This window comes from Phyllobates terribilis, unplaced genomic scaffold (assembly GCF_046119375.1).
Source record: "Phyllobates terribilis strain yellow unplaced genomic scaffold, ASM4611937v1 Scaffold_3__8_contigs__length_932513732, whole genome shotgun sequence".
Taxonomy (NCBI): domain Eukaryota; kingdom Metazoa; phylum Chordata; class Amphibia; order Anura; family Dendrobatidae; genus Phyllobates; species Phyllobates terribilis.
In genome coordinates, this window is record NW_027362763.1 from 12,989,107 (window position 1) to 13,005,050 (window position 15,944).

General features: G+C 47.6%; 1 protein-coding gene across 2 annotated transcripts in view; it reads left to right on the top strand.

The window, feature by feature from the left end:
• LOC141258678 (uncharacterized) overlaps positions 1 to 15,944 on the top strand; it is an 80,669-nt gene that overhangs the window by 33,713 nt on the left and 31,012 nt on the right. For both annotated transcript variants that reach the window (XM_073673668.1, XM_073673669.1), the window contains exons 6-7: positions 7,031 to 7,111; positions 8,644 to 8,734. In XM_073673668.1, coding sequence (XP_073529769.1) covers positions 7,031 to 7,111; positions 8,644 to 8,734 — 172 coding nt within the window. The remainder of the gene's footprint in view (positions 1 to 7,030; positions 7,112 to 8,643; positions 8,735 to 15,944) is intronic.

Here is a 15,944-nt window from a genome sequence, read left to right on the forward strand (position 1 = left end):
GCCTGCGCTCCAACCTGCTAGTATCTCCCTGTCTGCATACCAGCCATGCTTGCCAGTGCCCACCTGTCTGCATACCAGCCATGCTTGCCAATGCCCACCTGTCTGCATACCAGCCGTACTTGCCAATACACACCTGTCCGTATGCCAGTCTAACCTGCCTGTTCCTGCATTCCCCGGTGTGGGTCAACAACTGTGACCGGGGTCTGACCTGGAGTCGCACCTGGTCCCTCTGCACGGGTCCTCCTTGGTCCACGGAGTCGACTAAGCCGCCGTGCGACCTTGGTCGGATCGGGTTGATACTTAGTTACGCCCCTCCAGGCACTCCTCGGTTCATGGTACAGTGGGATCACTAATCACGGCAGTCAGTCCGGGCGCGAGCGTAACAGTATATATGTCCCCCATCCTGGTATATATGTTCCCCATCCTGGTATATATGTTCCCCATCCTGGTATATATGTTCCCCATCCTGGTATATATGTCCCCCTTCCTGGTATATGTGTCTCCCATCCTGGGACCCTTCCAAGTATACAGTGGTGTGAAAAAGTGTTTGCCCCTTCCTGATTTCTTATTCTTTTGCATGTTTCTCGCTCTTAAACGTTTCTGATCACAAAATAAATGTAAATATTACACAGAAATAACACAAGTAATCACAAAATGCAGTTTTTAAATGAAGGTCTTTATTATTATTAAAAAAAAAAGAAATCCAAACCTGTGTGAAACAGTAATTGCCCCCTAAACCTAATAACTGGTTGGGCCGCCCTTAGCAGCAACAACTGCAAACTTGCAATAACTGGTAATGAGTCTTTACAACGCTCTGGAGGAATTTTGGCCGCTCATCTTTGCAGAATTGTTGTAATTCAGGCACATTGGAGGGTTTCCAAGCATGAACCGCCTTTTTAATGTCATGCCACAGTGTCTCAATCGGATTAAGGTCAGGATTGTGATTAGGCCACTCCAAAATCTTAATTTGTTTTTTCTTAAGCCATTCAGAGGTGGACTTGCTGGTGTGTTTTGGATCATTGTCCTGCTGCATAACCCAATTGCGCTGCAGCTTGAGGTCAAGAACATATGGCCGGACATTCTCCTTCAGGATTTTTTGGTAGACAGCAGAATTCATGGTTCCATTTACCACAGCAAGTCTTCCAGGGCCCGGACCAGGAAAACTGCCCCAGATGATCACACTACCACCACCATATTTTACTGTTGGTATGCTGTTCCTTTTTTGAATTGCTGCGTTAGTTCTATGCCACATGTAATGGGAAATACACCTTCCAAAAAGTTCAACTTTTGTCTCGTCAGTCCACAGAGTATTCTTCCAGAAGTCTTGGAGATCATCAAGATGTTTTCTGGCTTTTGTGACCTCTTGCATGAGTCATTGCTGCACTCCTGGGGTAATTTTGATCAGCCGGCCACTCCTGGGAAGGTTCACCACTGTTCCATGTTTTCGCCTTTTGTGGATAAAGGCTCTCACCACGGTTTTCTGGAGTTCCAAAGCTTTGAAATGGCTTTAGAACCTTTTCCAAACTGATGGATCTCAATTACTTTGTTTCTCATTTGCTCCTGAATTGGCTCGCACCATAATGTCTAGCTTTTGAGGATCTTTTGGTCTACTTCACTTTGTCAGGCAGGTCCTATTTAAGTGATTTCTTGATTGAGAACAGGTGTGGTAGGAATCAGGCCTGTGTGTAGCTAGGGAAATTGAAATCAGATTCCCAAAGATGTGATAAACCACAGTTAATTTATGTTTTAATAAGGGTGGGGGAGGGTGTGTGTGGAGGCAATCACTTTTTCACACAGGACCCTGTAGGTTTGGATTTCTTTTTTCCCTTAATAATAATGGCTTTCATTTAAAAACTGCATTTTGTGATTACTTGTGTTATCTTTGTCTAATATTTACATTTGTTTTGTGACCTGAAACATTTAAATGACAGACATGCAAAAGAATAAGAAATCAGGAAGGGGGCAAACACTTTCATACCACTGTATATGTCCCCCATCCTGAGCCTATCTTGGCGTATATGCCCCCCATCTTGGTATATATGTCCTCCATCCTGGTATAAATGTCCCTTCATTCTTTTATATATGTTCCCCATCCTAGTATATACAGTGGCATGTAAAAGTTTGGGCACCCCTGACCAAAATGACTGTTATTGTGAACAGTTAAGTAATTTGAAGGTGAAATGAAGAACTGAAATAAATTAACTTTTTGATGATATTCTAATTTAGTGAGAAGCACCTGTATATATATATATATACAGTACAGACCAAAAGTTTGGACACACCTTCTTATTTAAAGATTTTTCTGTATTTTCATGACTATGAAAATTGTACATTCACACTGAAGGCATCAAAACTATGAATTACCACATGTGGAATTATATACTTAACAAAAAAGTGTGAAACAACTGAAAATATGTCTAATATTCTAGGTTCTTCACAGTAGCCACCTTTTGCTTTGATGACTGCTTTGCACACTCTTGGCATTCTCTTCATGAGCTTCAAGAAGTAGTCACCGGAAATGGTCTTCCAACAATCTTGAAGGAGTTCCCAGAGATGCTTAGCACTTGTTGGCCCTTTTGCCTTCACTCTGCGGTCCAGCTCATCCCAAACCATCTCGATTGGGTTCAGGTCTGGTGACTGTGGGGGCCAGGTCATCTGGCGTAGCCCCCCATCACTCTCCTTCTTGGTCAGATAGCCCTTACAGAGCCAGGAGGTGTGTTTGGGGTCATTGTCCTGTTGAAAAATAAATGATGGTCCAACTAAACGCAAACCGGATGGTCTTCACTTCACAGGTGTGCCCTGTCAGGTTTAATAAGTGGGATTTCTTGCCTTATAAATGGGGTTGGGACCATCAGTTGTGTTGTGCAGAAGTCTAGTGGATGCACAGCTGATAGTCCTACTGAATAGACTGTTAGAATTTGTATTATGGCAAGAAAAAAGCAGCTAAGTAAAGAAAAATGAGTGGCCATTATTACTTTAAGAAATCAAGGTCAGTCAGTGCGGAAAATTGGAAAAACTTTGAAAGTGTCCCCAAGTACAGTTGCAAAAACCATCAAGTGCTACAAAGAAACTGGCTCACATGAGGACCGCCCCAGGAAAGGAAGACCAAGAGTCACCTCTGCTTCTGAGGATAAGTTTATCCGAGTCACCAGCCTCAGAAATCGCAGGTTAACAGCAGCTCAGATTAGAGACCAGGTCAATGCCACACAGAGTTCTAGCGGCAGACACATCTCTACAACAACTGTTAAGAGGAGACTTTGTGCAGCAGGCCTTCATGGTAAAATAGCTGCTAGGAAACCACTGCTAAGGACAGGCAACAAGCAGAAGAGACTTGTTTGGGCTAAAGAACACAAGGAATGGACATTAGACCAGTGGAAATCTGTGCTTTGCTCTGATGAGTCCAAATTTGAGATCTTTGGTTCCAACCACCGTGTCTTTGTGCGACACAGAAAAGGTGAACGGATGGACTCTACATGCCTGGTTCCCACCGTGAAGCATGGAGGAGGAGGTGTGATGGTGTGGGGGGGCTTTGCTGGTGACACTTTTGGGGATTTATTCAAAATTGAAGGCATACTGACCCAGCATGGCTACCACAGCATCTTGCAGCTTCATGCTATTCCATCCGGTTTGCGTTTAGTTGGACCATCATTTATTTTTCAACAGGACAATGACCCCAAACACACCTCCTGGCTCTGTAAGGGCTATCTGACCAAGAAGGAGAGTGATGGGGGGCTACGCCAGATGACCTGGCCCCCACAGTCACCAGACCTGAACCCAATCGAGATGGTTTGGGGTGAGCTGGACCGCAGAGTGACGGCAAAAGGGCCAACAAGTGCTAAGCATCTCTGGGAACTCCTTCAAGATTGTTGGAAGACCATTTCCGGTGACTACCTCTTGAAGCTCATCAAGAGAATGCCAAGAGTGTGCAAAGCAGTCATCAAAGCAAAAGGTGGCTACTGTGAAGAACCTAGAATATAAGACATATTTTCAGTTGTTTCACACTTTTTTGTTAAGTATATAATTCCACATGTGGTAATTCATAGTTTTGATGCCTTCAGTGTGAATGTACAATGTTCATAGTCATGAAAATACAGGAAAATCTTTAAATGAGAAGGTGTGTCCAAACTTTTGGTCTGTACTGTATATATGTGTGTGTGTGTTTTGCCTAAAATACAAAGAAAATGTGTCGTCTTTAACTTTAGGCTTCAACTTGCTTAACTGTTTTCGTCAAAAACAGTAATTTTGACCAGAGGTGCACAAACTTTTAAATGTCACTGTATAGTCCTAATTTAATACCATGCACTCTATAATCGGCGCTTCACACCCCACACACTATACTCATCCCTCTATACACTGCATACACCACTCAGCACTCTATACTCCCCACTCTCTGATCTGCACTCCTCACTCTATACCCTTTGCTCCCCTCACTCCATAACTGGCACTCTATACCTGGCACTGTATACCTGGCACTGTATACCTTGCACTTTCTGCTCTGAACGCTGCACACCGCACTCTATACCTGACACTCTATACCTGACACTCTATACCCGGCACTCTATGCCCGACACTCTATGCCTGGCACTCTATACCCGGCACTCTATACCCGGCACTCTATACTCGGCACTCTATACCCGACACTCTATGCCCGGCACTCTATACTTTACATTCTCTGCTCTGAACTCTGCTCTCCTAACTCTATACCTGGCACTCTATACCCGGCACTCTATACCCGGCACTCTATACCTGGCACTCTATACCCGGCACTCTATACTCGGCACTCTATACTCGGCACTCTATACCCGGCACTCTATGCCCGGCACTCTATACTTTACATTCTCTGCTCTGAACTCTGCTCTCCTAACTCTATTCCCGGCACTCTATACCCGGCACTCTATACCCGACACTCTATACCCGGCACTCTGTACTTTACATTCTCTGCTCTGGACTCTGCTCTCCTAACCCTATTCCCGGCACTCTATTCCTGACACTTTATTGTCAGCCCTCTGTGCCTGGCACTCTATGCCTGGCACTCTATGCCCGGCACTCTATGCCCGGCACTCTATACCTGGCACTCTATACCTGGCACTCTATACCCGGCACTCTATGCCTGGCACTCTATACTTTACATTCTCTGCTCTGAACTCTGCTCTCCTAACCCTATTCCCGGCACTCTATACCCGGCACTCTATACCCGGCACTCTGTACTTTACATTCTCTGCTCTGGACTCTGCTCTCCTAACCCTATTCCCGGCACTCTATTCCTGACACTTTATTGTCAGCCCTCTATGCCTGGCACTCTATGCCCGGCACTCTATTCCCGGCACTCTATTCCCGGCACTCTATACCCGGCACTCTACACCCGGCACTCTATACCTGGCACTCTATGCCCGGCACTCTATACTTTACATTCTCTGCTCTGAACTCTGCTCTCCTAACCCTATTCCCGGCACTCTATTCCTGACACTTTATTGTCAGCCCTCTATGCCCGGCACTCCATAAGTGTCACTCTGTACCTTTCATGGTATATGTGGTTCTAAAAACCTGATCATTCATCTTGGAGTGCTTCTCCTCCGTATACCTGCTATTTCTAAGTAAGAAAGACATTGGAGTGGACAATGGAGTGGACAAGTACAATCTATGGCGCTCATCACCAGTGTTTTTGGTATCACTCTAATATTCCTGTTTTGCTGAGCACCACTTCACAGGTGTAACTCACCTGCTGCCTGTCTGTGATCGGGTGATCGCCTGAATGCTGCCTGATAGTAGTGTCGGTGATCCTTGCCTCCCTATCCACACTATATGGGGTTTTCTATACTCTGCGCTCCGTACTCCACATTACATACCTGGCACTCCTCATCCTGCACTCCATACTTGAGACTATACATGGAGCACTCTATACTTGGCACTCTGTATATAGCACGCTATATTCCTCACTCCATATCTTTCACTGTCTACTCTTTATCCTATACCCCGCACTCTATAAATGGCACCCTGTACTAACCACTTTATACACTGCATTCTGTATGTAAGGGGTGCAGGGTGGTAGTCATGTTCGAGGGGCTGCCTCACGTCACCCTGGCTCCTTACAAATAAAAAATGTCCCAGTCTATATGTGCTGTGTGTGTGGTGCAGAACACTCATGTTTCTGCCACAGGCCTCTGCTGTCCCCATGATTCAGGTTCCAGGAACAGCGGGACACTCATATAACAGGAGACACTCACTTCTTTTCAACCAGTTCAACTTTATTCAGCAGTCCAAGTTCAATTGGTGACAAAGCACAGTATGTTTTCATGTTCTCCTTTCGTTCAGCCTGAACTATCCCTCCGCTTACTCACTCCTTAAGCCCCTGGGATCCTGTGTTTAACTCTGCAGTATTTCCGACACACGCCCCGTCTCTCTCACGCGTTTCCCCGTCCGGCTTCCACTTGTTGGAAGGGAATAAGGCACTCTTCCCAGCACCTAGTTTGGGCCGTAGGCCCTGGACTTTACAGGAATGTCCACTGAAAATTGCCGACGTTCTCACACTGCCAGAACACTATGTACTTCTTGTTCCTCCAGCCCTCTGGCCTTGAACTCTCTATTCTAATCAGGAAGTGTTCCCCTTTTTGTATGACCTTTTTCCCCTCCCATGCTGGGCTGGTCCCAAACATATTAACTGTATATTAACCTGTCCACTATATCCTGCCACTAGTATTCCCACCACTGCATATTTCCCTATTCTAATCCTTATGTCCTAAACCTAACTCTATACTTTCCCTATGTACTACACATTACTCAAATTGTACAATAGTTACATTATAATAACTGAATTAATTAGTACCTATAAGATTCCAAGGAGTTTCACATTTTACAACAGACATAAAAATGCAATAAAACCACGTCATAGCACATTTTACAAACGTCCCTGTCACACCCTTACATGCTCAGCACTTCATACTCCACATTACTGGCACTCTAGACTGCCGCACTCTATTTTCTGTTCTCTTTACTGTGCACCTTAAACTCCAAAATGTGATTATTTCTTTAGACTCCACGAGAGGAAAAGTCACTTCTGGACAGATGCGGAGACTCAGACGTGGAAGAAGAGAAGAAGCAGAGGAAGAAATCAGTAAGTGACGCAACGTCCATGATTACCCCCATCCTCCTCCACTATGATGAGATGATACATCTGTAACATCTAAGGCTATATTCCCACATGTTGTGTTTTTTTTTTCAGTCAGAAATCTGCAGCAAAACTGATCTCAGCTGCGTCAAAAACTCAGGATTTGATGCGTTTTTGATGCGTTTTTTTCAGCGTTTTTTTCGCTGTCCTTCTGTCTCTATTTATGCATGTACATGAAGTCCTGTGAAAAAAAAAATCTCATTGGCATAGTGGGGGAGGTGAATTGTTCAGGAATAGTTTAGACATTGGCCATGCATTGATTTTGTATGACACTATTTACTTTCACAGTCCATATAACAAAGGCAGTTGATCCAGCATTTCCGATAAAACGTATAATTTTATTTAGGAAAATTCATCCATAAAAATATATAGTTCCATAAAAAATCCACATAAATGTATGGAAAAGTATATCATCTTAGGAAATAGTCCCAAGGGAGATGCAATCATAATGTTGGTTGACGCGTTTCGAAGTGATACTTCTTATTCATAACCTAGGTTCCTAAATAAAAATGTAAGTTTTATCGGAAGTTCTGGATCAACTGCCTTTTTTATATGGACTGTTTCCTTTGGAATTTGGATCTGTACATCTGTGTATATTCTTTCTTATTTATTTTCACACTGTGGGGTCTGCCAATGCACAGGCATTGTTCAATTTCACACCTCCCTGGGCCACAGGCATTGTTCAATTTCACACCTCCCTGGGCCACAGGTATTGTTCAATCTCACACGTAGCTCAGCCAATGTTTACAATATACACATCACTAATTTAATTAAACACTCCTTATACAAACTACCATCTCAGTGACCAAGAAAAGATGGTTAATCAAAAAATAGACCCCCATTCTATTTTGCCGTCAAAAACGCTGAAAAAATTTACCTGTGTTTTTGGTGCTTGTTTCGGCGTTTTTTTCACCACCCATTACTTCCTAAGGGGAAAAACACTGAAAAAACACTGAAAAAATGCTGAAAGAAGTGACATGCTTTATTTTCCAAAAACCCAATCAAAGCAGAAAATACACCGTAAAAAAAAAAAAACACAAGATGTGTGAACAGAGAATTCTGGTTTCTCATAGACTTTGCAAAACGCAGCTGAAAATTTGCATAAAAATCTACTGCAAAATACGCAGCAAAACACAACGTGTGTGAACATAGCCTTAGAGTCCGAACACTTGGAAAATAAAAAAATACACAAACACCAGCACTGGCAGAGCAGGAGATCTGTGTGCAGAGCATCCTACTGTCCTCTGGTATCAGCCAGGTCAGAGGAGAGACTGATGGTAATGTTCTTCAGAGGATAAGTGACAGGAATTGTAGAAACATGCAGGAAGCCTCTATATGATCCTTCTTTATATCATATATCTCTTATAACGCTCCAGTACTGATATAACCTCCAGACATTACACCATATGTGACCACGCTAGCCCTCTTATTTTGGACATTTCTACGCCTGATGTGTCATGGACGTGTTTCTCTTTCAGCGCTCTTGCTGTCGGAGATCGGCGAGGATGCCACTGTGGCTGATTATTGGTTTCCTTGTGATTTTCTGTGCCATCACAGCTGTATTATTGGGTGAGTGTCGTCATAAATCTGTGCAGACGGGGCCACAAAATTATCTCCGGGCCAAATTAGAGAACAGGGAAATATGATAACTTTCTCCATCAGCCAATCCAGTCCATGTGCTGAATCTCCATGTGGTGGTTATGTGGAGCTGTATCTCCATGTGGTGGTTATGTGGAGCTGTATCTCCATGTGGTGGTTATGTGGAGCTGTATCTCCATGTGGTGGTTAAGTGGAGCTGTATCTCCATGTGGTGGTTATGTGGAGCTGTATCTCCATGTGGTGGTTATGTGGAGCTGTATCTCCATGTGGTGGTTATGTGGAGCTGTATCTCCATGTGGTGGTTATGTGGAGCTGTATCTCCATGTGGTGGTTATGTGGAGCTGTATCTCCATGTGGTGGTTATGTGGAGCTGTAACTCCATGTGGTGGTTATGTGGAGCTGTAACTCCATGTGGTGGTTATGTGGAGCTGTAACTCCATGTGGTGGTTATGTGGAGCTGTAACTCCATGTGGTGGTTATGTGGAGCTGTAACTCCATGTGGTGGTTATGTGGAGCTGTAACTCCATGTAGTGGTTATGTGGAGCTGTAACTCCATGTGGTGGTTATGTGGAGCTGTAACTCCATGTGGTGGTTATGTGGAGCTGTAACTCCATGTGGTGGTTATGTGGAGCTGTAACTCCATGTGGCGGTTATGTGGAGCTGTAACTCCATGTGGCGGTTATGTGGAGCTGTATCTCAGTATAGTGGTTATGTGGAGCTGTATCTCTGTGTGGTGGTTGTGTGGAGCTGTATCTCTGTGTGGTGGTTGTGTGGAGCTGTATCTCTGTGTGGTGGTTGTGTGGAGCTGTATCTCTGTGTGGTGGTTGTGTGGAGCTGTATCTCTGTGTGGTGGTTGTGTGGAGCTGTATCTCTGTGTGGTAGTTGTGTGGAGCTGTATCTCAGTATAGTGGTTATGTGGAGCTGTATCACTGTGTGGTGGTTGTGTGGAGCTGTATCGCCATGTGGTGGTTGTGTGGAGCTGTATCGCCATGTGGTGGTTGTGTGGAGCTGTATCGCCGTGTGGTGGTTGTGTGGAGGTGTAACTCCATGTGGTGGTTATGTGGAGCTGTAACTCCATGTGGTGGTTATGTGGAGCTGTAACTCCATGTGGTGGTTATGTGGAGCTGTAACTCCATGTGGTGGTTATGTGGAGCTGTAACTCCATGTGGTGGTTATGTGGAGCTGTAACTCCATGTGGTGGTTATGTGGAGCTGTAACTCCATGTGGTTGTTGTGTGGAGCTGTATCGCCGTGTGGTGGTTGTGTGGAGCTATATCGCCGTGTGGTGCTTGTGTGGAGCTATATCGCCGTGTGGTGCTTGTGTGGAGCTTTATCGCCGTGTGGTGCTTGTGTGGAGCTGTATCGCTGTTTGGAGATGTATTGCCGTGTGGTGGTTGTGTGGAGCTGCATCGTCGTGTGGAGCTGTATAGTCGTGTAGTGATTGTGTGGAGCTATATCGCCCTGTGGTGGTTGTGTGGAGCTGTATTGCCGTGTGGTGGTTGTGTGGAGCTGTATCACCGTGTAGTGGTTGTGTGGAGCTGTATCCCTGTGTGGTGGTTGTGTGGTGGATATGTGGAGCTGTATCTGTGTGGTGGATATGTGGAGCTGTATCACCATGTGGTGGTTGTTTGGAGCTGTATCATTGTGTGGTGGTTGTGTGGAGCTGTGTCGCCGTGTAGTGGTTGTGTGGAGCTGTAGCTCTGTGTCGTGGATATGTGGAGCTGTATCGCCATGTGGTGGTTGTTTGGAGCTGTATCGCCGTGTGCTGGTTGTGTGGAGCTGTATTGCCGTGTGGAGCTGTATCGCCGTGTAATGGTTGTGTGGAGCTGTATCGTCGTGTGGAGCTGTATCGTCGTATGGTGGATGTGTGGAGCTATATCGCCGCATGGTGGTTGCGTGGAGCGGTATCGCTGTGTGGTGGTTGTGTGGAGCTGTATCGCCGTGTGGTGGTTGTGTGGAGCTGTATCGCCGTGTGGTGGTTGTGTGGAGCTGTATCGCCATGTGGTGGTTGTGTGGAGCTGTATCGCTGTGTCGTGGTTGTGTGGAGCTGTGTCTCTGTGTGGTGGTTGTGTGGAGCTGTATCTCTGTTATGTGGAGCTGTATCTCTGTGTGGTGGTTGTGTGGATCTGTATCTCTGTTATGTGGAGCTGTATATGGTGGGTGTGTGGAGCTGTATCTCTGTGCGGTGGTTGTGTGGAGCTGTATCTCTGTTATGTGGAGCTGTATCTCTATGTGGTGGTTGTGTGGATCTGTATCTCTGTGTGGTGGATATGTGGATCTGTATCTCTGTGTGGTGGATATGTGGAGCTTTATCGCTGTATGGAGCTGTATCGCCTTGTGGTGGTTGTGTGGAGCTGTATCGCTGTGTGGTGGTTGTGTGGAGCTGTATCTCTGTGTGGTGGTTATGTGGAGCTGTATCGTCGTGTGGAGCTGTATCGTCGTGTGGAGCTGTATCGTCGTGTGGAGCTGTATCGTCGTGTGGAGCTGTATCGTCGTGTGGAGCTGTATCATCGTGTGGTGGTTGCGTGGAGCTGTATCTCTGTGTGGTGGTTGGGTGGAGCTGAATTGCCGTGTGGTGCTTGTGTGGAGCTGTATCGCCGTGTAGTGGTTGTGTGGAGCTGTATCACTGTGTGGTGGTTGTGTGGAGCTGTAGCTCTGTGTCGTGGATATGTGGAGCTGTATCGCCATGTGGTGGTTGTTTGCAGCTGTATCGCCGTGTGCTGGTTGCGTGGAGCTGTGTCTCTGTGTGGTGGTTATGTGGAGCTGTATTTCTGTGTGGTGGTTGTGTGGAACTGTATCGTCGTGTGGAGCTGTACCGTCTTGTGGTGGTTGCGTGGAGCTGAATTGCCGTGTGGTGGTTGTGTGGAGCTGTATCTCTGTGTGGTGGATATTTGGAGTGGTATCGCCGTGTGGTGGTTGTGTGGAGCTATATCGCCGTGTGGTGGTTGTGTGGAGCTGTATCACCGTGTAGTGGTTGTGTGGAGCTGTATCGCCGTGTGGTGGTTGTGTGGAGCTGTAGCTCTGTGTCGTGGATATGTGGAGCTGTATCGCCGTGTGGTGGTTGTTTGGAGCTGTATCGCCGTGTGGTGGTTGTGTGGAGTTGTATCGCCGTGTGGAGCTGTAACGCCGTGTGATCGTCGTGTGGAGCTGTATCGTCGTGTGGTGGTTGTGTGGAGCTATATCGCCGTGTGGTGGTTGTGTGGAGCTGTATCGCCGTGTGATGGTTGTGTGGAGCTGTATCGCCGTGTGGTGGTTGTGTGGAGCTGTATCGCCGTGTGGTGGTTGTGTGGAGCTATATCGCCGTGTGGTGGTTGTGTGGAGCTGTATCACCGTGTAGTGGTTGTGTGGAGCTGTATCGCTGTGTGGTGGTTGTGTGGAGCTGTAGCTCTGTGTCGTGGATATGTGGAGCTGTATCGCCATGTGGTGGTTGTTTGGAGCTGTATCGCCGTGTGGTGGTTGTGTGGAGTTGTATCGCCGTGTGGAGCTGTAACGCCGTGTGATCGTCGTGTGGAGCTGTATCGTCGTGTGGTGGTTGTGTGGAGCTATATCGCCGTGTGGTGGTTGTGTGGAGCTGTATCGCCGTGTGATGGTTGTGTGGAGCTGTATCGCCGTGTGGTGGTTGTGTGGAGCTGTATCGCCGTGTGGTGGTTGTGTGGAGCTGTTTCGCTGTGTGGTGGTTGTGTGGAGCTGTGTCTCTGTGTGGTGGTTATGTGGACCTGTATTTCTGTGTGGTGGTTGTGTTCAACTGTATCGTCATGTGGAGCTGTATCGACGTGTGGTGGTTGCGTGGAGCTGAATTGCCGTGTGGTGGTTGTGTGGAGCTATATCTCTGTGTAGTGGTTGTGTGGAGCTGTATTGCTGTGTGGTGGTTGTGTGGTGGTTGTGTGGAACTGTATCGTCGTGTGGAGCTGTATCGTCGTGTGGTGGTTGCGTGGAGCTGAATTGTCGTGTGGTGGTTGTTTGGAGCTATATCTCTGTGTGGTGGTTGTGTGGAGCTGTATCTCTGTGTGGTGGATATGTGGAGCTGTATCGCCGTGTGGTGGTTGTGTGGAGCTATATCGCTGTGTGGTGGTTGTGTGGAGCTGTATCGCTGTGTAGTGGTTGTGTGGAGCTGTATTGCTGTGTGGTGGTTGTGTGGAGCTGTAGCTCTGTGTCGTGGATATGTGGAGCTGTATCGCCATGTGGTGGTTGTTTGGAGCTGTATCGCCGTGTGGTGGTTGTGTGGAGCTGTATCGTCGTGTGGAGCTGTATCGTCGTGTGGAGCTGTATTGTCGTGTGGTGGTAGTGTGGAGCAATATCGCCGTGTGGTGGTTGTGTGGAGCTGTATCGCCGTGTGATGGTTGTGTGGAGCTGTATCGCCGTGTGGTGGTTGTGTGGAGCTGTATCGCCGTGTGGTGGTTGTGTGGAGCTGTATCGCTGTGTGGTGGTTGTGTGGAGCTGTGTCTCTGTGTGGTGGTTATGTGGAGCTGTATCTCTGTGTGGTGGTTGTGTGGAATTGTATCGTCGTGTGGAGCTGTGTCGTCGTGTGGTGGTTGTGTGGAGCTATATCGCTGTGTGGTGGTTGTGTGGAGCTGTATCTCTGTGTGTTGGATATGTGGAGCTGTATCACCGTGTAGTGGTTGTGTGGAGCTGTATTGCTGTGTGGTGGTTGTGTGGTGGTTGTGTGGAGCTGTAGCACTGTGTGGTGGATATGTGGAGCTGTATCGCCATGTGGTGGCTGTTTGGAGCTGTATCGCCGTGTGGTGGTTGTGTGGAGCTGTATCGCCGTGTGGAGCTGTATCGCCGTGTGATGGTTGTGTGGAGCTGTATCGTCGTTTGAAGCTATATCGCCGTGTGGTGGTTGTGTGGAGCTGTATCGCCGTGTGATGGTTGTGTCGAGCTGTATCGCCGTGTGGTGGTTGTGTGGAGCTGTATCGCCGTGTGGTGGTTATGTGGAGCTGTATCTCTGTGTGGTGGTTGTGTGGAACTGTATCGTCGTGCGGTGGTTGTGTGGGGGTTATGTGGAGCTGTATCTCTGTGTGGTGGATATGTGGAGCTGTATCACCATGTGGTGGTTGTTTGGAGCTGTATTGTCGTGTGGTGGTTTTGTGGAGCTTTATCGCTGTGTGGTGGTTGTGTGGAGCTGTATCGCCATATGGAGCTGTATTGCCGTGTGGTGGTTGTTTGGAGCTGTATCGTCGTGTGGTGGTTGTGTGGAGCTGTATCGCCGTGTGGTGGTTGTGTGGCGCTGTATCGCCATGTGGTGGTTGTGTGGAGCTGTATCGCTGTGTGGTGGTTGTGTGGAGCTGTGTCTCTGTGTGGTTGTTATGTGGAGCTGTATCTCTGTGTGGTGGTTGTGTGGATCTGTATCTCTGTTATGTGGAGCTGTATATGGAGGTTGTGTGGAGCTGTATCGCTGTGTGGTGGTTGTGTGAAGCTGTATCTCTGTGTGTGGTTATGTGGAGCTGTATCTCTATGTGGTGTTTGTGTGGATCTGTATCTCTGTGGTGGTTATGTGGATCTGTATCTCTGTGTGGTGGATATGTGGAGCTTTATCGCTGTATGGAGCTGTATCGCCGTGTGATGTTTGTGTGGAGCTATATCGCTGTGTGGTGGTTGTGTGGAGCTGTATCTCTGTGTGGTGGTTATGTGGAGCTGTATCGTCGTGAGGAGCTGTATCGTCGTGTGGTGGTTGCGTGGAGCTGAATTGCCGTGTCATGGTTGTGTGGAGCTATATCGCTGTGTGGTGGTTGTGTGGAGTTGTATCTCAGTGTGGTGGTTGTGGGGAGCTATATCGCTGTGTGGTGGTTGTGTGGAGCTGTATCGCTGTGTAGTGGTTGTGTGGAGCTGTATTGCTGTGTGGTGGTTGTGTGGTGGTTGTGTGGAGCTGTAGCTCTGTGTCGTGGATATGTGGAGCTGTATCGCCATGTGGTGGTTGTTTGGAGCTGTATGGCCGTGTGGTGGTTGTGTGGAGCTGTATCGCCGTGTGGAGCTGTATCGCCGTGTGATGGTTGTGTGGAGCTGTATCGTCGTGTGGAGCTGTATCGTCATGTGGTGGTTGTGTGGAGCTATATCGCCGTGTGATGGTTGTGTGGAGCTGTATCGCCGTGTGGTGGTTGTGTGGAGCTGTATCGCCATGTGGTGGTTGTGTAGAGCTGTGTCTCTGTGTGGTGGTTATGTGGAGCTGTATCTCTGTGTGGTGGTTGTGTGGAACTGTATCGTCGTGTGGAGCTGTATCGTCGTGTGGTGGTTGCGTGGAGCTGAATTGCCGTGTGGTGGTTGTGTGGAGCTATATCGCTGTGTGATGGTTGTGTGGAGCTGTATCTCTGTGTGTTGGATATGTGGAGCTGTATCGCCGTGTAGTGGTTGTTTGGAGCTGTATTGCTGTGTGGTGGTTGTGTGGAGCTGTATTGCTGTGTGGTGGTTGTGTGGAGCTGTAACACTGTGTGGTGGATATGTGGAGCTGTATCGCCATGTGGTGGTTGTTTGGAGCTGTATCGCCTTGTGGTGGTTGTGTGGAACTGTATCGCCGTGTGGAGCTGTATTGCTGTGTGATGGTTGTGTGGAGCTGTATCGCCGTGTGGAGCTGTATCGCTGTGTGATGGTTGTGTGGAGCTGTATCATCGTGTGGAGCTGTATCGTCGTGTGGTGGTTGTGTGGAGCTATATCGCCGTGTGGTGGTTGTGTGGAGCTGTATCGCCGTGTGATGGTTGTGTGGAGCTGTATCGCCGTGTGGTGGTTGTGTGGAGCTGTATCGCCGTGTGGTGGTTGTGTGGAGCTGTTTCGCTGTGTGGTGGTTGTGTGGAGCTGTGTCTCTGTGCTGTGGTTGTGTGGAGCTGTATCTCTCTGTGTGGTTATGTGGAGCTGTATCTCTATTATGCGGAGCTGTATCTCTATGTGGTGTTTGTGTGGAGCTGTATCACTGTGTGGTGGTTGTGTGGATCTGTATCTCTGTGTGGTGGATATGTGGAACTGTATCGCTGTATGGAGCTGTATCGCCGTGTGGTTGTTGTGTGGAGCTGTATCGCCGTGTGATGGTTGTGTGGAGCTGTATCGCCGTGTGGTGGTTGTGTGGAGCTGTATCGCCGTGTGGTGGTTGTGTGGAGCTGTTTCGCTGTGTGGTGGTTGTGTGGAGCTGTGTCTCTGTGCTGTGGTTATGTGGAGCTGTATCTCTATTATGCGGAGCTGTATCTCTATGTGGT